This window comes from Patella vulgata, chromosome 2 (genome assembly GCF_932274485.2).
Source record: "Patella vulgata chromosome 2, xgPatVulg1.2, whole genome shotgun sequence".
Taxonomy (NCBI): domain Eukaryota; kingdom Metazoa; phylum Mollusca; class Gastropoda; family Patellidae; genus Patella; species Patella vulgata.
The window spans coordinates 77411646-77433464 of NC_065880.2; the positions used below are offsets into that span (position 1 = coordinate 77411646).

At 35.5% G+C, this 21819-nt stretch overlaps 1 protein-coding gene across 1 annotated transcript; it reads right to left on the reverse strand.

The window, feature by feature from the left end:
• Positions 1 to 1911: 1911 nt before the first annotated feature.
• On the reverse strand, positions 1912 to 21733 carry LOC130010636 (glucosylceramide transporter ABCA12-like). The gene is made up of 22 exons (XM_056098381.1): positions 21714 to 21733; positions 21057 to 21268; positions 20571 to 20709; positions 19697 to 19726; positions 18002 to 18260; positions 17513 to 17608; positions 16448 to 16675; positions 14544 to 14698; positions 14016 to 14076; positions 13629 to 13806; positions 12432 to 12562; positions 11623 to 11770; positions 11027 to 11280; positions 8918 to 9029; positions 8552 to 8620; positions 8080 to 8186; positions 6903 to 7050; positions 5847 to 5981; positions 4989 to 5092; positions 4017 to 4109; positions 3149 to 3258; positions 1912 to 1931 (listed from the first exon to the last, which is right to left on the reverse strand). The coding sequence occupies exons 2-22, from the start codon at positions 21264 to 21266 to the stop codon at positions 1912 to 1914; spliced, it is 2787 nt and encodes a 928-aa protein (XP_055954356.1). The 5' UTR covers positions 21267 to 21268; positions 21714 to 21733.
• Positions 21734 to 21819: the final 86 nt, after the last annotated feature.

Sequence of the window (21819 nt, forward strand, 5' to 3'; positions counted from 1 at the left end):
AATTTATAATTATAATAAATCAAAATAGTACATGTATAAAACGAATATTATAAGTATGAAAAAAAAAGAATTTCAATTTTCTGCTTTTTTTTGTCTTATTATTTTTTTTTTTATTAAAAAAAAATTGAGTTGTGAAATAATATTGTTACCCTAAACTAGCATCAAACTTTGAGTGTAGCATTTGATCCTTGTTTTTTTTACCCTCAATCTTAATTTTTATAAAAACAAAATAAAGGCTTTTTTCTTGTTAGTACTGGCAAATATAAAAATTAATGTAAAGTTAGTATGGATTTATTCATTTTATTTTATAATGTAAAAAAATATATTGTGGAAGACAAGCATGTATAAATTTCTTAATAAAAATTATCACAAAACTATGCACAATCGAATAATATAACAGTTGTAATCTAAGTACAACATGTGCCATTACGACCAGGAACTGGGTTCCAAGCACTTTGCGGGCAATTCTCTTCAAAAAAAAAACCCCCTAAGGCTCTGTCAACTCAAGTATGATCGACATCCATGTTCCTTGGACAATTGAGCACTGGTTTTTGATTTGCTGTCACAATTGCAAGATGCTAGTGATGACTTGATGCCGAGTTCCTGGTTCATCATACCCTGTTACTTGTTTTAGTATACTATGCCCAGCACTATTATCAGTCTTCTGATTTAAAACAAATCAATTTAACTAAGTAAATATTAAGTACTATATTATTTGTTCTGGTAATTATCACAGTGCAAAAAAAAAGTGATCACAAAAATGTGATTCTATTATAGTAAGTTTTTATTAGTCTACATTTTGGTAGAATACATGTCGCCAGATTCCATATACCCTTCCATGAACATTTTCTCCTTGGATCCATTCAAACTAGGAATTCCACCATAGCCAGGATTAGTATAAGCATAATCAACTGTATTCAGAAACTTTCCTGATTTACTGGATCCTTCAGCTGATGAGCCACTGCTAGATGAATCTTCATCATTATTACTGTCCGTTTGATCCTTGGCAAAATTCACAAACACCTTAGAAAAGAAAAAATGAAATGAAATGGGGTTTAACATTCTAGTTTTCTGCAGCAAGAGGAGCATGCAGGACATTTTGACAGGACAGCAGCATTTCTTCTGCCTACTTGTCTTTGAATTTAAAATCATCAAGGGCCAGGTGGGAACATGACAGCACATGTTGAGTCCGAGTTGAGTCCCAAATCGCTGACTTTAGTACCGAGTTGAGTCAAGTACCAAGTTTTCACAAAGCCCGAGTTCTGTAAAAGTCTCAAGTTCATCAAATGAGTCATGGCGAATAAGGTAAGTTAGAGTTATGCCCCCTCGCCATGACTCAAGGTCTTAAGCTCTTTTAAGCCGCAAGTCTCGAGTCGCAATAAATATTTCAAGTCGAATCGCAAGTCAGGTTATTGATGTGACTTAAGTTGAACTTGAGTCCGAGTCGTGGGATTTAAATTCCCACCTGTGTCAAGGGCTCTACAAATATCTATTTATCCTCGATATTATGCAGGGGTAAAGTTCGAAATCCTCTGTATTGATCTTAATTCCTTCAACTGAGAGAGAGATGGAGTTTAATGTGCACTCCACATAAACTAGGTCATTTCTGGACTAACATATGGCTCAATTTGATTGCAATATTGGCTTGTGAGTAGTGATCTTTAGCAGTGGGAGGAAACTGAAGCACCTTGAGAGAACCCAACAGGTTAGACAGGTGACCTTACTCCTTGTCACGAACAAGCGAGGAATCGAAACCACATTGCGTGACTCAGTGAAAGACCTTGTGATTTCACGCACCCACGTTAAACCCTTTGGGCACCCAACCCTCCCAATTCCTTAAACCAGTTTTGGTGGGATTGGGGGGGGGGGGGGGGGAGAGGGATTAGAAATAATTTGTCTTGCTGCAGCACATCAAAATTCTCTAGGTGATCCTGGTTAAAGAAATATTTACGGATATACAAAGAAAGAAAATACTAACCTCATCAAGCGTGGTTTGTGAAATAGAATAATCAAATATTTGACGACTATTTTGAGTAGCTTCCAATAAATCAAAGATTTTAGCAACACTTCCAGAACCTCGTGGAATATTAACTTCTACAACTTCTGGTGTTTCTTCCTGTAATATTTATAATAAATCTCCAGTCAAAACATTTATTCAAATTTAATCAATTATACTTTCAAAAATCTGTATTATTCTGGCACAATTCAAACATTTTTAAGAATCTTAAACCCAAAATTTTATCCAATTTAATAAATTACACTTTTAAAAATCTGATTTATCATGGCATATTTGGATTTCATGATTTTAAACATTTTTAATTTTTATATAGTGTTTTGTTATTGCGTTTTCTTGCATGGAATGAAATAGGGTTTTATGTGCTACTTTTCCGCACCAACAGGCTAGTAAATACAGTTATCAGTCATGCAGGGAGCCACGGTGGGTAAGTGAGTAAGATGTTTATCAGGATTTTCCGGCGTGGTTCCCCTTGTCCATAGTGCAGGACAGAGGGCCTGGCAAAAGACAATGTATAGTCGTTTGGATGGGATGAAAAATCGAGGTCCTGTGTACACATTGGTGTGCATGTAAAAGATCCCTTGGCAGTTGGAATTTGATATAAGAGTAGGCCATAGCGCTGCTGTTCGGGCAAAATTGTTCTCATAGCACACTGTATGGTATATGTCCATCTTCATTAGCCCAGTCGGAGCACAGAAGGACACTAAACCCCATTTCATTTCATTTATAAGCCATGCATTGTGCTATGAGGACAATTGGGTGTGGACAGCGTGTTTCTGCCTACTCTTCGTCGAATTTCAACTACTTAGGGTTCTTTTATGTGCACGAACGACTTTAGACAGTTCCTTGCAATGCCCTCCTTCGTATTACCCACTGGCAATGGGAAATTGTGCCGAAAATCCAAAGGAACTTTGTCGGTCAACACCAGGGTCTATCCAAGTCCTCCTGGTTATTCAGCCAACGCCGTGTCCACTGAAGCACTATGGCTGCTTCTTTCTTGATTCTAATAATGTCTCATTATGTAACTTGTATTACAAGTTGTATAAAGCACAGATTATACAATCAAACCCAACAGGATTTTCAATGATTTTCCTATGACCTAATAAATTGATATAATATGTTTAGTTTTTCTACCAACCTTTACAACAGTGTTGGGGAATCTTGAAATAAATTCTCCTTCTAGAGCTCGCTTGTTGCTTGACAGACTCGAAAAACGTATCGTTACAATATAACCATCACCAAACCTTGAAAATAAAATATATATCGTTAATGTAAAATTACATATTAATGTATTTTATTTGGAGCCGTGGTGGCTCAGTGAGTAAAATCTTGCTCGCTAGCCTGGAGGTATCGTGTTCCCTTCCGGTGTTGGCCATGAAGGTTCCTCTGCATATTTTTTTTGGCAGGGTTCCCCCTTGTCAGTGGTGCAGGACGAAGGGCCTGACAAGGACAGCTGTCTAGTATTAGGTCCTGTGTACACATTGGCGTGCACGTAAAAAGAACCCTTGGCAGTAGGTGGTAATTTCCCTCAAAGCACACTGCACAGCATATGTCTGTCTTCATTAGCCCAGTCGGTGCAGAAAAGTAGGACGTTAAACCACATTTCATTTCTTTTTAATCAGATACCTTGGACAGTAAAAATCCATAAAAATGTGACAGAGAGAGAAATGGGGTTTAGCGTCATTCAACATGAAAAGGTCATTTTGGGACTAACATATGCTGCTACGGTCTTTAGCATTGGGAGGAAACCAGAGGACCTAAAGAAAACATACAGGGTTGGGCAGGCAACTCTACTCCTTGTCATGTACAAGCTTGGTATTGCAACCATGCCACTTTACTCAACGACAGACCATATGACCTAAAGTGCACACAATTAAACCATTTTTCCTCATGGCCCACAGCATGGTGTACGCCAGATTTTATTAGGACATTACAACCCCTTTTCATGTTATTAAAATAGCAACAATAAAATCAGAATAATATAAACAAATGATAGACTTACTTGTTTTTCAAATGTTGTGGACTTCCTAGACATTTTAATTGACCGTTAACCATGATAGCTAACCGTGCACACAGATGATCACATTCATCCATACTAAAATCATAAAATAGCAAATATTTATAATATACTCACTTAACATAATGATTCATCATTGTATTTTACACTAAATTATCATATGTCTCACGTCTTAATCCATGCTAATTATGTACTCAGATTGATTATTTAAAGATACATTATGGAAGATTCGATAACGAGTTGGCAGTTCTCACTATAATAGTTAAAAACCAGATAATGTAAAGGCAATTTGCTGAAAATTTCATTCAAACTGATCCACTATGAACCGACAACAAAGCGACTGAATTTCTGCCTAGCCTTGATCATCATTACTAAAGTCAGTACGATAAACAGCATAGTCTCGATTATCCATTTAATCGTTAAATCGTGAAGTAAATTTATGCAGCAAATCGACTCACAATCTACTAAAGATCGCAGGCTAGCGTTGCCAATTGCCATCTAGAGTTGATTATAGTCTGGATAGGTTAATTAATGTCTAATTAATAATTTAGATAACATTTCAGGCCTAAAGAAAGACCTGCAATAGACAGGTTTAGCAACGTCCGTTGATGATTAAATGCCAAAAATGGCTATTCGAGACTTTGTTAGTTATCAGGACAGTGGTAACAATGACAATCAAGGCTAAAGAGATTTTAAAATAAGGTTTTCTTGGCTTAGAGTGAAGCAAAACCCATTAAAATATCAGCATATTCCATTTACATCATCTAGTTTTTTATTATTATAGAGAGAATTGCACCCTCTTTATCTAATCTTCAATAATGTATCTTTAACATTTAATAAAAAAAAAAAATCAATATACCAATGCTAGTCAACCTCCTGGCTTGGATTGAATCAGATTTTAAAGAAGAAAGTTTGATTTTGAAACTAGAGTTGTATTTAAGACAATGTATTACATACCTGTGTGATGTAAGAACAACAGCTTGTCCTGATCTGGTTGCCTTGGATATTGTCTTCCATGCCAAACGTCGAGTAGCAGGATCCATACCAGTAGTAGGTTCATCCTGTAAAACAAAAATCAACATCAGTTTTATAGACAATGGTGCTGAAACAACATGATCATTTTCTCTTTATCAGTCTTATTAGCCAGGAACTCTGAAACTGGAAGCGGTAGGCCAACGCTACGTAACCTATGTTACTCCTCGGTCCGAGCTACCCTTATACACCAAATTTCAGCCTCAGGACAGCCCTAGTGTAGCTGCCAACTCTGAACAGAGAGACAAACAGGTAAACAACAGTCACAAATATTAGTATAGACGTCAAGAGGTTCCCCTGTAGTATAAACAAAATCATCACTTATTAAAAGTTGATATTTCTTTTTTGTTAACTTGTCCCGATATATTGAACAACATTGAGAAAGAACATTAAAGATGTAGTATGTAAGAGCTAAATCTGCCATTTTCAGGTTTTTATTTTGGCTCCAAATGCTACATAAACTATTATTTAGACATTTATTCACATGAGAAGCTATAAGCAAGTCTCTAGAACATCTGATGGTCGAGATTTAAATGGCTTAGAAGGCGGTAAATTTAACAATAAAATGTATAATTTAGACTTTGTAAAATACTGTTGCTACAATAATAAACCATCTATACTACATCTTCAAACAGTCATAACTTCATCTCAGGCTATATTCACCTGATATTATTGTTTGTTGTATCTGTGTATAATGTGTCCTGTCTGTAGGTTTGTCTTGTGTAACTGTTTATGTATGGTGTGGCCACCCAAATACATAAGATTATTAACAAATAAACTTACCAACACGAGTATGTCCGGCTCACCAATCATAGCTACAGCTAGTGATACTTTACGTTTAGTTCCACCACTGCAAGTTTTGATAGGTTTATTGCAATATTCTCGTAAACCTAATCTTGATATCAAATCCTTCACAGCCTGAAATAATTATTATATCTTTCATTAACCAATAGCTAACATTAGCATTTAAAATTTCATTTTCTCTTTGATCTGGCTCAAAAATATAAATTTGTCGATTTCTTTAGATTTTAGGAGTATATATTTTTTTTGTGTGGTGACAGTCTGCCTACATTTAAAATTTTACCTCCATAGATATAGCCAGTGTCATGATATAACCGATAGTGTATTATTTCAACACAGTAAGACCAAATGGAATGAAATGAAATGCAGGTTTAACGTCAAAGCACGCTAACCTGGACGTCCTGTGTTTGATTCCTTGGTTGGCCAAAAAATTTCATTGGGATTTACCGGCTTGGTTCCCCCTTGTCAGTGGTGTTGGACAGAGCTCCTGACGAGGTCCCTTGCACACATTGGTATGCACGTAAAAGAACCCTTGACAGTTGAAATTCAAAATAAGAGTAGGTCATAGTGCCGCTGTTCAGGCAAAATGTTTCTCATAGCACACTGCATGACATGCCTGTCTTCAGTAGTCTAGTAGAAGCAGACTAGGAAGTTAAACCCCATTTCATTTCATTACCCTGGTTGGTAACATGCTCTGTGCATGTGTAATAATTACTAGAGAGAGAAAGAGAGAAATGGGGTTTAACGTCCACTTGACACATACCAGGGGCTAACATATGGTTCAATTTTATTTCAATAATTCACATGCGCGTTGGGGTCTTTAGCAGTGGGAGGAAACCTGAGGACTCCGAGAAAAACCATGAGACTGGTCAGGCAACCCAACTCTTTGTCACGTACAACCGGGGTATTAAAACTAGTCCAGTTAACTCAATGACAGACCCTATGATACAGCACGCTCATGCTAACCATTCAGCCATCTACCCCCCCCCCCCTATAAACTTACTAAAAATTTTCACTGTGTGATACAATATTACTTACATTACTAGCCAACTGTCCTGATAAACCTTTAAGTCTAGCGTAACATAATAGAAGTTCTTCAGCAGTAAGGTAATCATCTAAACCACCATATTGTGGACAATAACCAATATCACGTTTAACACTATCTTTACTATTACTTCCACATAAACTGTTTAATATAAATATCAAATAAATAAAATACAATTAATATAAATATCAAATAAATGAAACACATTTAATACAGATACCAAATACATTTAATTCAAAGGTCAAATAAATATAACACATTATACACAAATACCAAATAAATATAACACATTATAAACAAATACCAAATAAATATAACACATTATAAACAAATACCAAAAAAATATAACACATTATAAACAAATACCAAATAAATATAACACATTATAAACAAATACGAAATTAATAAAACACGTATAACATAAAATATCAATCAAATAAAACACACTTAATATGAAAAGGAAATGGGGTTTAACATCCTACTTTTCTGCACCGACTGGACTGACAGAGACGGGCATCCGTCATTCAAAGTGCTATAAGGGAAATTTTGATTGGACAGTGGCTCTACGGCCTATTCTTATTTTGAATCCAACTGTCAATGAATCTTTTACGTGCACGCCAATGTGTACACAGACCTAGGTTTTTCATCAAATAAATAATTAAAAACACAATTCAAAAGAAAACAATCAATTCAGGTTGTGTATCAGCAGAATTGATTATCACCCATCTCTCCTGTCCAATAATAATTTGTAGACGTTTTAGCCAAATAATCGAAGATATGCATATTTCAAATAATTTTTGGGAGACAGCAATGTCTGTGAATTGATCATTAGAAGTCATTATCCTCCTTATTGGTAATACATGGAGAGAGAGAGAGAAATAGGGTTTAACATCCACTCAACACAAACTAGGTCATTTCGGGACTAGTAGGTGCAGAAAAGTAGGGAGAGAGAAAGAGAGAGAGAAATGGGGTTTAACGTCCACTCGACACAAACTAGGTCATTTCGGGACTAACACATGGTTCAATTTTTATTTCAATAATTTGTTAGCTAGTAGGGGTCTTTAGCAGTGGGAGGAAACCGGACGACCCACAGAAAAGTAGGACATTAAACCCCATAACTTGGAGATTTATTCAAACTAAACTATAGTGGAAGGAAGTAATTAATGTTACCTTTCTCCGTTGAGTAATGCGAAACCTTTAGATGGATTTAGATCACCTGTTAACATACGGAATGTCGTGGTTTTACCTGCTCCATTTATACCCAATAAACCAAAACACTGAAAAAAAAAACCCAATTCATTCTCAATTATGTATAATCTGTTTTAAATCCAAATGTGATACAGTGAAGCTAAATCAGTTATTCTTAAACAGGAATCAGTTGGCTCCCTGCTGGGAAGGAATTTAAAATCTAATGGAAATAATTTTAGTCAGGAGAGGAATTCCAAACTCCAAAGGAAATTAAATAGCAATAATATATACAAATATAAGGCCAATCCACGATTCAGTTGTTACCCTCAACCTCCAACAAATGCGCCTGGTGATCGATATACATTTAGATATATAATTTTTTTTTTTTTTTAAAATATCACTTCAGGATATATAAATCATGTTTCTTAAAATAAAAACATTAAGAAAAACAAACCTCTCCTCTGTGTACACCAAAACTGACATTGTCAACAGCTAGAATCTTTCTGAATCCACTTCTGAATACCTGCAAAAATTTAAGAACAGACTTTATTAAAAGATACATTATGGGAGATTAGATAAAGAGCTGGCAGTTCTCACTATAATAGTTAAAAACTAGTGGATATAAATGGAATATGCTGAACATTTCAGTCAAATTGTTGGTTTGGATGGTGGTGGTTTGTTAATATCACCTGCAAAATATGCTGAATGTTGCGGGAATTTTAAATTCAAGATATCTTTAGAGATAACAAACATAATTGAACCATTTTTAAACATTAAAATCTGTGAAGAGTAATGGCCATTGACAGGAATAAGTGTGTACCTTGGATAGTTTATTAACTACTAGGACATCATCATGTTCTTGTTGTATTCTTCTAGCTTCCATGTCAACATCTTCTTCTTTAGTATAATCTGATAACATACTACGTGGTACTCTGAAATATAATATAATACTTCTATAGTCATGTTTAAAGTCACATCATGTTATAATCTTCTATAGTCATACCATGCAATAACCCATGTTTATAGTCATACCATGTAATAATTAATGTCTATTATCATACCATGTAATAATCAACTATAGTCATACCATGCAATGACTCAAGTTTAAAGTCACACTATGTAATATCAGCTATAGTCACACCGTGCAATAACCTATGTTTATAGTTATACCATGTAATAATCATTGTTTATAGTCATATCATGCAATAATCAATGTTTATGGTCATATCATATGATAATCATCTATAGTCATACTATGCAATAATCTACTACAGTCATACCATTCAATAATCAAGGGAGCCACGGTGGCTAGGTGGTTAAGACGCTTGCTCGCTAGCCTGGAGGTCGGGTGTTTGATCCCTGCATTGGCCGAGAAAGTTCATCCTGATTTTCCGACGTGGTTTCCCCTTGTCAGTGGTGCAGAACGGAGGGCCTGACAAGGACAGCTGTCTAGTCCTTCGGATGAGACGAAAAACCGAGGTCCCATGTATACATTAGAATGCACGTAAAAGATCCCTTGGCAGTTGGAATTCGATATAAGATTAGGCGATAGTGCCGCTGCTCGGGCAAAATTTCCCTCATAGCACACTGTATGGCGTATGCCCGTCTTCATTAGCCCAGTATAGGAGCAGAACAGTAGGACGTTAAACCCCATTTCATTTCAATAATCAATGTTTATGGTCATATCATGTAATAATCTACTACAGTCATACTATGCAATAATCTACTATAGTCATACCATGCTAATAATCATTTTAACAACAATATGTAAGTTTTTTACTCAAAGCAATTTGTTAAAAGTAGAAGCTTGACCAGTTTCCAGGGCTTGCCACAAGCAAATTGGAGGCGAGTAGATGACTACTCACGCAAATATAGACTTGCGCGAGTGAGGCGAGTACATATATTTACTCATGCAGAATGATGTGCGTGAGTAGCCATTTAAATTTCATGAGCCTAATGGCAATGCTCTTGTCACTTCGGTGGAAGCGGACGTTGAATAAAGCTGTTTCACACACAATGACAATGCATACTCTTTTATTTCCTTGGCAAAAAAAAATATCTGTATATCGTCTTCCCATGACAAGAACGTTGCAAGAGAAACTGGGCTTCCCTTTGCCATCGTTGGCGTGCTGAGGGGATTCAGGTAAAGCTTAGAAAGGTAAAAGAACAGGCAAAACAATTTCAATCCCATCAATTTGCAGAAAAGATGCGGGATCGAAAGAATTGCTATTAATAGAAACGACAACATCCGCTCAATGTTTGATTATCCAGACACGGCAAAGGACATCCGCTTAAAAACCGCCTGGCAGTACGCGTCTCAAAGTATTTTTAGTAACAACAGTTGGCACTGGAAAGACACGCCGCGTGCGCAATAGTGCATCGATATGAAGGCATACGAATTGTTTACGGCTTTTTATATTACGATATTCAATTATTTCTGATTAAATTATTTTTTATATTTGCGCGAGTACTTAATCACTCATGTAAATTTGGTTTTACGCGAGCGTAGCGTGCGCGCGAGTAATTACTCGCGTCTCGTGGCAAGCCCTGGTTTCTATAATCTAACTAACGATAATGATTTCAGCTACTCAGATCAACATTTCTATGTGTCCCTCGTTCAAGTGCTACCCTCAATTAAAGAATACATTGAAGAATTTGTTTATCTTGTTAAATTAGTTTTAATCAGTTCCAACTGTGCAATATGAGGGGGGAAACTGCCCGCTGGACCTTGGATTTTCGTCACATTCGAAAGACTAGATGATGTTCCTTGCCGATTCCCAAGTCCTGCACCAATGACGAGGGAAGTCTGGCTGGAAAATCCAGAGAATTTTCTCGACTGACACATGGATCGACCTCCTGAGCCAACATCTTGCTCACTGATCAGCGCCACTGTGGTGTAATTCAGATAACCAGGAAAGAAATTGATTACCTGTCTGATGTGTTGCGTTTGATTTCAATGACCAATGTCAGTATGAAGAAGACGATTCCTTGCAGAGCGAGAGCAATCATATTATACCCTAGCATTTCCAAACTAAATGGGTCTTTATAAACATCATCACCAAATCGTAAGAAGATATTATACTTGACGGTATTGGTAGTTAGATCAATGAGACCTTGACATAAACAATATTGTGGGAAGATCAGGAATACATGTTTCACTACCTCAAGTGCCCGTTCAACTGCCTGTAATAAAAATATAAATTATCTATTTCAAACACTTTTAAAACTTTGTGGAATTTCCCCTGACTGATAATCTCAAAGGAGCTAAACATGAAACTAAACATTTTCCATAATATTCAAAATTAATAAGACAAATTAGAATTCAATATTAGTCCACTGCAATCGATATTGATGATATTATCTTGCCATGAAAATATGGGATCCTTATATCTCGTATTTAAGACAAAATTTAATTATCCATTTAGGACTTTTAAAACTGCTGGAATTTCCCTAGGTTGGGAAATATTACTTTAAGATATTCTTTTTTATCATCAAAGGTCAAAATATAAAAGAACATAAACTTACATATTGGTCCTTGAAGAGGAAGAGACAAAGAACGGTTACAACTGTTATTGTTCCTATAAACATGTTAATACAGAATAACACAAGATATGCTGCGGATCCACTCTTAAATAATCGTAATGTTGAATACATTATTGGTATTATAGCCCATCTACAAAATAAAAATCATAAAAAAGTATGAAACCCGGTATATTATTATTTTGGGGGGGGGGGGGGGTGAAGGCATAAATGATAAAATTCTATACTTAATCCTATCTATTAATAAGTTATAAAAATAATTTACCTGTGGAGTTGCATAAATTTAAATACATATCAATATCTTTTCTTTTATAGTAACATCATTTCTTGAACCTCAGAATCTCGATTCAGGAAAGTGTTTTGTCAAGCAATCGCTCCCCATAATTTCCATATTTTATTTTATATCACTGACAAATGGTCAAAGTCACTGTTTAATTGTGCAACTCTTTATTTAGCTTAGTATAGTCTATCGGATGATACAAAAAAACAAGCCCCTTTGTACACATTGGTGTGCACGTAAAAGAACCCTAGGTAGTTGGAATTTGAAATAAGAGTAGGCCATAGCATTGCTGTCCGGGCAAAATTCCCCGTCTTCACTATCTCAGTTGGAGGAGAACAGTAGGACATTAAATCCCATTTTATTTCTGTTGCTTAGAATGAAGTCCTGGCTATATAACTCTAAATCTTGTACTCTGTAAGTACTGCTGACATTTTGCAAATTAAGGAGAGCTTTTGCTAGCCCACCAAACAAATATAGAAAAACAATGACTACATTTAAGAAGAAATGAACTTACCCGAATAAAGAGAGTAGAACTGCAAAAGCACCAAGGTTACTTCTGATATACAAGGCATCTGGATGTTCGGTTGCGTGATGTATTATAGCAACAATGGCTACAGCCAAACCAACAGATATCATATAGATAAACTACAATAAAGTACACGAATATATTACTCCAAATATCATAGATAAATTACGATAAAACACACTTATATATTAGGGGGGTTGGATGGCCAAATGGTCAGCACGAGCACGCTGTATCATGCAGTCTGTCATTGAGTCAACTGGCGGGTTTTTGATTCCCCGGTTGTACGTGACAAGGAGTAGGGTAGCCTCTCTGGGTCCTCCAGTTTCCTCCCACTGCTAAAAACCCCTACGCGCAAGCGAATTATTGAAATAAAACTTAAACCATATGTTAGTCCCCAAATGACCTAGTTTGTGTCGAGTGGACGTTAAACCCCATTTCTCTCTCTCTCACTTATATATTACTTCAGATATCAAAATTATTCTAGTACTTCAAATATCCAAATTATTCTGTTACATCAAATATCAAAATTATTCTTTTACGTCAAATATCAAAATCAATCTTCAAAATTTCTACTTATTTTTTCAAAAGATAAAAAGTGGAATAAATGAAATGGGGTTTACTTTTCGGCATGATTTGGGCTAATAAAGCTAGGAATATGTCATTTAGTGTGCTATGAGGAAAATTTTATCCATTTCTAGCAACTCAAGGGTTCTTTAACACATATGTGAAGTATGTGGGTGAACCTGGTTTCATTGTGCAATCTGAATGATCTGAAAGTCTATGAATGTCAATTCGATGGGTCATTTTTTTCTAGCTCACATTTTATCTATTTAAAGAGACATGTCCACAATTTACATCATGTCATGAGAGAATTGAAATGAAATAAGGTTTAACATCCTACTGTTCTGCTCCAACTGGGCTAATGAAGATGGGTATACAATATACAGTGTGCTATGAGGGATATTTTGACCGGATAGCAGCACAATGGCCTACACTTGTTTTTAATTTTAACTGCCAAAGGTTCTTTTACGTGCAAGCCAATGTATACACAGGACCTCGGTTTTTCATTGAATCCAAATGACTATACGTTGTCCCTTGCCAGGCCCTCTGTGCTGCATCACTGACACGGGAGAACAACGCCAGAAAATCCTAATCATCTCTCTCTCGGCCAACACATCAACTTACCATATCCCATGTAAAAGCAGCTAACCAATAAACGCATGGTCCCACACCACTAATTGACTGTATCTGTTTCTCGCTGTTTAATCTCTCGGCAATAGATAACAAGATTAAAGCACTTGGTATAAAGGAGAAGGCCATTAAAACTACTATAGCTATTCCACTATCAGCAGCATTCGCAGCCCTGCAAAAAAACCAAAAAAAACATTTGTTCATAATAATATAAAAATTCGCAGCTTGTGAACTTTCCAACTTACAAAAAACAGAATTGTAATTATATTAAATATTTAGGCAAAAATGGTTAACCACAATCAAATTCTAATGCATTTGGTCTGCGGTCTATCTATAATCCAATACAAAAGGTTTTTTTATTAGATTAATTTTGTAACTTACATAGATTCCGCAGTAAGTGGAGCAGTTGTTAATGGTAGTGGGTGATTGTATAAGGTAATTCCTGAAATATTAAAAAAAACAATTATTCTCATTCTTATACAATGTCAAAATAATGAAATTTTCATTCATCATTTTATTTTTCCCATATTTAGCAGAAAACTTTGACTGCAATAAAATTTCAATGTCTCTAACATATTACAATAGAAGATGGAATAGTCCTCACTTAATAGAAGTATAAAAAAAACTTTATGTAGAAAAAAGTGGTAATTTAATCATAGCGTTTCAGGTCTAATGACCCTTTCTACAGGCAGTCTTCATAGAAAAGTAGAGAAAAGTTCCACCTCCCCCTTTCTACTGCAACATGTTGAAAAAGGGTCATGAAACTTGAAACATCTGTCTACTCTCTCAACAAACATCTGTTTTTGATCAAGCAGCTACACAAATCTATCCTCTTGCCAAGCAGAGTGTTACTGACCTCCCCATATTCTAATATTATAATTATAAAAAAAATTAGAACAAAAAACTCACCATAGTCTGCTTTATTTCCAGATATTTTAGATCTGAGTAGCATATTACTGTAGGCGTTTCTAAATGATGGCATGGCATGATATCCTTTGTTATTAAACCATACTGTTACAGTTGTATCACCTTCATTAGATTTGTCCAATGTCCAACCTCCATATCTATAAAAATACAAACACAATCAATATTTTCTTTTTCGTTGATTTGAATGAAACTACAAAATTGAACTGGATGTTCCATATTGTCCACCAACTACCGGTACCTCCAGAAGGAAAAGATTTACTATTGTCTACCAACTATTGGTACCTCAGAAGGGAAAGATTTACTATTGTCTACCAACTATTGGTACCTCAGAAGGGAAAGATTTACTATTGTCTACCAACTATTGGTACCTCAGAAGGGAAAGATTTAATATTGTCTACCAACTATTGGTACCTCATAAGAGAAAAATTTAATATTGTCTACCAACTATTGGTACCTCCGAAGAGAAAGATTTAATATTGTCCATCAACTATTGGTATTCAGAAGAGAAAGATTTACTATTGTCCATCAACTATTGGTACCTCAGAAGAGAAAAGATTTAATATTGTCCATCAACTATTGGTATTCAGAAGAGAAATATTTACTATTGTCTAAAAACTATCAGTACCTCTAGAAGAGAAAGATTTAATATTGACCACAATCTAGTTAAAACACAGATTCTATTTCGTTTCGTTATATAGTTCAAAATTTCGTTTTACTTGTCTTTACTACACTTGGATCTGGAAGAGTTGTTATTTAACTCGTGTTCTGAATGGTGTCGGGGATAAGCCAATGAAACGGTCTGTTACAGCAAGCTTTAGGCGTGTTTTTCACGGAACTGTGGGTAATCCACTAGTAACATCAATGCTGATTGGTTAATCAAATGTCTGACGTCATAGGGTCATAAGTCGGTCTTTTGACCCCTGACGTGACCTATCGCTATAACTTGTCAGATCTTCATGTAGTGTAGGCCATTGAAAGGACAAAAAAACGAAACGAAATATAGATCTGTATTTTAATCAGATTGTATTGACCATCAACTAACAGTACCTGAAAAGAGCAAGACTTAACATATACTGTATTGTATTTAATATTGTCAAATTTTGCTTACACTATAGGGACAATGCTCATCATTGCACTCAGTCAAGATCTTTACCAAACGTTATTGTGTTCCAAAAAGTGTGATGGACAGACTGAAAAACATATTTTAATAATCCCCCGCGTTCTCCAAAAGGCAGGGTACAATCACTACAGGTCCGGGACTGTACAGAAAAGTGGATACTAATGGCTAGCCCATGGGTCCATTCACTTGATCTGATATATGTGTGTTTGTTTTTTGTGGTGTCTGTATATTGTGTCCTGCCAGTAGGAAATTAAATGAAATAAATGGGGTTTAACGTCCTACTGTTCTGCTCCTAAACTGGGCTAATGAAGACGGGCATACGCCATACAGTGTGCTATGAGGGAAATTTTGCCCGGGCAGCAGCGCTACGGCCTACTCTTATATCAAATTCCAACTGCCAAGGGATCTTTTACGTGCACGCCAATATGTACACGGGACCTCGGTTTTTCGTCCCATCCGAACGTCTTGACACCTGTCCTTGTCAGGCCCTCCGTCCTGCATCACTGACAAGGGGAAACCATGCCGGAAAATCTGGATGAACTTTCTCGGCCAATGTAGGGATCGAACACCCGACCTCCAGGCTAGCGAGCCAGCCTCTTACCCACTTAGCCATGTGATCCCCTCCTGCCAATAGGTTTGTCTTGTGTAATTGTTTGTGTGTGTTGCGGTCCCCCTGCACATACTATATTGGGACAACTGCTATACCCCCCTCGATGGAAGTAGACGTAAACCTCAAGCTAGAGAAAGAAAGATGTCCATAACTTACCGTTTTTCAACAAATTCATGGAAGGAGTTGAGTAGATAATTATTGACGTTATAACCATCAAGTTTCTGTAGCACATCAGATGTCTGCATTGTCAATTCACCAGGTGGAAGAACGTCCGTTTTACCATCACATATCTGTTTAAAGTTCTCACATTTACACGATGGTAATGTATCATTAGACGAAACAAACACATGATTTAATTCATCAGGGGATAAACATGTAAACTCCCTGAAAAAAAGAAATAGGAAAATAGTTTCATTTATCATTGAGTTTTTAATAGATAAAGAATTGGCACAAACATGCAATATCTTGGAAAAAAACAATAGGGAAATAGTGTGATTTATCATGGATAAAGAATGAAGTCATATGAATGTAATATTTACTCTATGGGAAGATATATCATAAAGCAAGAAATTATTGATACTATTTAAGGGATTGTTAATTCGTTGAAAACTACAATATCATGAAAGTTGAACCTATAAAAAGTATATCAGAAAAGGTTCAATTCCATTCAGCATCAAAGATATGGTGAACTGAAATCAGGCCTGTTACAAAACATTGAAGCAGAATGTTTTTTCTTGTTCTAATATCCCAAGAAATGAAATGGGATTTAACGTCCTACTTTTCTGCTCTGATTGAGCTAATGAAGACGGGTATACCCCATACAGTGTGTTGTGAGGGAAATTTTGCCCGGACAGCAGCACTACGGCCTACTCTTACATCAAATTCTAACTGCCAAGGGATCTTTTATATGCACGCTAATGTGTATATGGGACCTTGGTTTTTCGTGCTATCCGAATGACTAAATAACAGAAGAAATCAATCAGATTATACAATGTATCTTGGTGATGGGATACAATTTCAATTCCCCAAAACTTTGTTAATGCTGAATGTAATCAAATCAATTCTGGTGCTTTTTTTTATAGATTCAACTTTCACGAAATTATGAAATGCAATTAAATGGGGTTTAACATCATACTTTTCTTCACCAGCTCACAGCTAATGAAGGTGGACATACGCCATACAATGTGCATGCGTGATTTATCAATAGAATTCTCTACTTACTTGGGTCTGAAACCATTCATACATGTAGTACCAACTCCTGGTGATTCTATCAGAGTTCTTGTTAATTTCTCACTGAATGCATTTTGAATACTGTCTCTACAAAATACACAAATAATCCAACATTAATACTATTATAGTGTTAACTCTAACTAGAATATAAGTCTGTCCATTACAGAGACAGAGAGAAATGGGGTTTAACATCCACTCGACACAAATTAGGCAATTTTGGGACTAACATATGGTGCAATTTTATTTCAATAGTTTAGTTGCGAATGGGGGTCTTTATCAGTGGGAGGAAACCAGAAGACCTGGAAACCCTACTCCTTGTCACATACAAGGCAGGAATCAAAACGTCTCAATGACAGACCTTCTGATCTAACATGCACATGTTATTAAACCAATCCGCCACCCAACACCCTGCTATAGAGATGATGATGATGATGATGATGATGATGATGGTTAAAACATTAAACAATAAATTTATCTTACTTTAAGAACATGTGGGTATCAGGACCATATAAAGCTGGAGTCATTATTCTACTTGGCATGTTATGATTATCAGGTTTCATGGCAGAGAATCCAACACCAGCCAGGAAAAACAGAACAGGTAATATCAAAGCTGATACAATCATTCTCCAATCACGTCGACAATGATGAAATCGTTTTACCAATAGAGCTCCATATTGTTGCATGCTTAATGAAAAGCCAGATTTCAGTTGATTTTTACCCATTGACAACAGAGTGGAATCTAAAATACAATACACAAAATATCATACATCTGTTTGCATGTACATTAATTAACTCATTTTACATGTACATTAGTTAACTCATTTTGCATGTACATAATTAGTTAACTCATTTACATAAATTATCTCATTTACATGACATACTGTCTTCATTAGCCTGGAAAGTGCAGAAAGGCAAGACATTAACCCTCACTTAATTTACATTAGTTAACTCATTTATATGTAGATTAGTTAACTCAATTTACATTAGGTAACTCATTTACATGCACATTGGTTAATTCGAAATAAACTTGAAAGTGCCTGTAAATGCAGTATTAAAATAATTTCCTCAGCCTCAAGGAAATATAGATCATATCTTACTTTAAAGGAGCTAAGTCGCTAATATTTTGGACCTAGAAATTGACAGAAATGGGTCGCAACGCATACAATAATGTAATAAGACCATCTTTTCCGGTTAAGATCACAACATCAATGTTGATTTAAACCGACAAATAAATCGTGTTTTCAATGTCGAAGATTTTGGATGATATTGAGTTAGAGACTTAGCTACTTTAAATAAAAAAAAAACATTTGTTAAAGTTAATAAAACAGGATGGAGATTTTGGGATATTATGTTAAATGTATATTTGTGATTTGAAAAGGAACATGGTTTGAGGAAAAACTGGTTTGAAAGGCAAACTGAAAAAAATATGTTACCGGTAAATAGAAAAAAAAAGCATTTTGACGGGAGGACTGTGTAACTAGGTTCATACAAGATATACAAGTCATTCTGGGGTAGTACATAGTCACTAGAGTCACACATCATTTCAATAGGCAAAATATCACATTTTCTTACATAGGATAATTTGTTGATACAGGTCACACATTAAAGTATCGTACATAACAAAAGGATAAGAGAACATGCTGCATTAAATATAATAGTTATTTTAAATTCATAGTTTAAATGGCATGGTCTGAAGTCCCAGAGACACAAACAGGAGATGACATTTGGCTTTCTTCCTCAAAATCGGGAAATCATCAAATCCTAGATGTTTTTATTCTATTTATCAAACATAATCCAAATGTAAACAGGGAATTTATATCATTTCAAGACTTTCAATAAATAAAATTAAAATAAATTAAAATTAAAATTAAAATTAAAAATAAAATTAAAAATAAATATATAAATAAATAAATAAATAAATAAATAAATAAAAATAAATAAAAAAATAAATAAATAAATAAATAAATAAATAAAATATATTCATTAGTATCATGGTGGCAAATAAACCATATCTCCTGGGATCTTAAAGTTAATAACAATCAATATGCCACTAAACCCTGGATAAAATATTAGAAATAAAAATATGTAACTATGCAAAAGAATTTGCTCCCATCACAACATACAACGGGAAGGTTAAGCAAAAGGGAAAAATGGATCTTATGAGAAAGAAGATACCTTCTAATGTCATTGGATGGAATGATTCTACTGTATATACAACATAAATTCATTAATATAATGAAGAAAACAGAGTCATTTTATTACTTAGAATTATTCTGACTCTACTATGTTCCGGGGGGTTGGATGGCTGAATGGTTAGCGTGCGCGCGCTGTATCATGAAGTCTGTCATTGAGTCAACTGGCGTGGTTTCGAATCCCCGGTTGTACGTGGCAAGGAGTAGGGTCGCCTGTCCAACCTCGTGGGTTTTCTCCGGGTCCTTCGGTTTCCTCCCACTGCTAAAGACCCCTACGCGCAAGCGAATTATTGAAATAAAATTAAACCATATGTTAGTCCCGAAATGACCTAGTTTGTGTCGAGTGGACGTTAAACCCCATTCTCTCTCTCTACTATGTTCCAGTACTGCATTTTATATAAAATTATTACTAGCTTAAGAGGGGTGTATATATTATTCCTCAATGTATCTTTTCTTCCTCTATATGCCTTATGTTGACACTACCCCCCACTCCACCTTAATCCAAGTGCGGTAAATAATATCCGTTGTCATATTTGAAGTTAAAAGATATTTTTTTTTTATGACATGTACCTTTTCTTCCTCACCATGTACCTTTTTTTTTCCTGAATATTTATTGCTGTAAATGGAATATATATCCCTGTTGCTAAATGGTCTCGAGCAACAAATATTGATACAGCCCTCAGACATTATAAACAACTTCAAATATGTAGACATTATCCCACATGTGCATTTCAATAATATACGAATGACACATTGCACATACCAGTAATGTCCTTTAGCATGCATGCATACTAGCACAAATGTACATACTATTATCATTATTAGTATATTTGTAAATATTATAATAGAAAATCTACCTGCGCTGCCTTGTGATGCTGTTTCACTATCTGTTGATTCTGTACCAGATCGAAGTCGTTTTCCTGTGAAATCATCTTGTAGAGTTCTACTGTTTATTTCCTGTCCATTATCAACTAATGTTGTTACTTTTAGGAACACCTACATAATATATATTCAAAAATTTGTGATCAAAAGTTGGCAAACACATAATTTTATATGGGTTTGGTTGATTCGTCAAGATAAAGTTGATGCAGAAAAGAAGGACGTTAAATTCCGCTTTATTTATATTATTTGTAAATAACACATTTTCTTTCTTCTTCTCCAAACACGCGGATGGGGGTGGGGGGTGGGGGTGGGGTGTCCTAATGGTTTAACACCTGTCAAGTGGCGTGATTTTGATTCCCCACTTGTACGAAAAGGAGTATGGTTGCCACTCTCTCTACCCAGGGCTATCCGTTTTTTTATCACCAAAACATTTAACAATAATTATCGTAACGGAATCTAACCTCTTCTAGGGTTGTATCAGATACACCATAACTCGATACATGTAGCTGTTCTTGACGTCTGTCTAGTTCGTCAAAGAATTGAGCCCAGGATGTATTTTCTGTAGATATCTTTGGCAATTTGAAGTGCATCTCTGTTCCTACTTCTTCTATTAGTCTAGCTTGTGGGTGATACTGTTGGATAAATTCAGTCACGTCGGAGGTCTTACACATAACTAAAACAAACACATAAAAATATGGTCATATAGTATTTAAGATTTCTGAAAATCAGATGGTAATTAAGCTTTGTTAAAATAAATAAGAAACAAGTTATGATATATCAAAGTGAATTTAGTTGAATGAAAAACATGCAAACTAATGATGGGGTTTATCGTCTTGCTCGGCTCAGACTTCACAGTCACTAATGAAGAGGGGCATACGCCATACAGTGTGCTATGAGGTAATTCCAACTGCGAATTCCAACTGCCTAGGATTCTTTTATGTGCATGCCAATCTGCATACGAAACCTCCGTTCTGCAACACTGACAAGGGGGAACAAAGCTGGAAAACACCGGAATCAAACATAGGATGTTTAGTGAGCCAACGTCTTACTCACTGAGCCACCGTGGCTCCCAAGATACAAACAACTAAAGAAAAAAAGATATATAAACAATAAACTACCTTGCGGTTCATCTGCACCGGTAGACTGAAATATCAGCAAAATAATAACAAAAGATATTAACAGAATATAATAACAAAAATAAAAACAGAATATAATAACACAAAT

Bases quoted from the DNA above. Each gene is read 5' to 3' on its own strand.
- LOC130010636 (XM_056098381.1), bottom strand. From the start codon at position 21,266: ATGTGTAAGACCTCCGACGTGACTGAATTTATCCAACAGTATCACCCA. The intron at 9,030-11,026 runs GTAATCAATTTC...ATTATATTTCAG, and splicing joins AAACGCAACACATCAGACAG to AGTACCACGTAGTATGTTAT. The intron at 8,187-8,551 runs GTTTGTTTTTCT...TTTTTTTTTCAG, and splicing joins TTGGTGTACACAGAGGAGAG to TGTTTTGGTTTATTGGGTAT.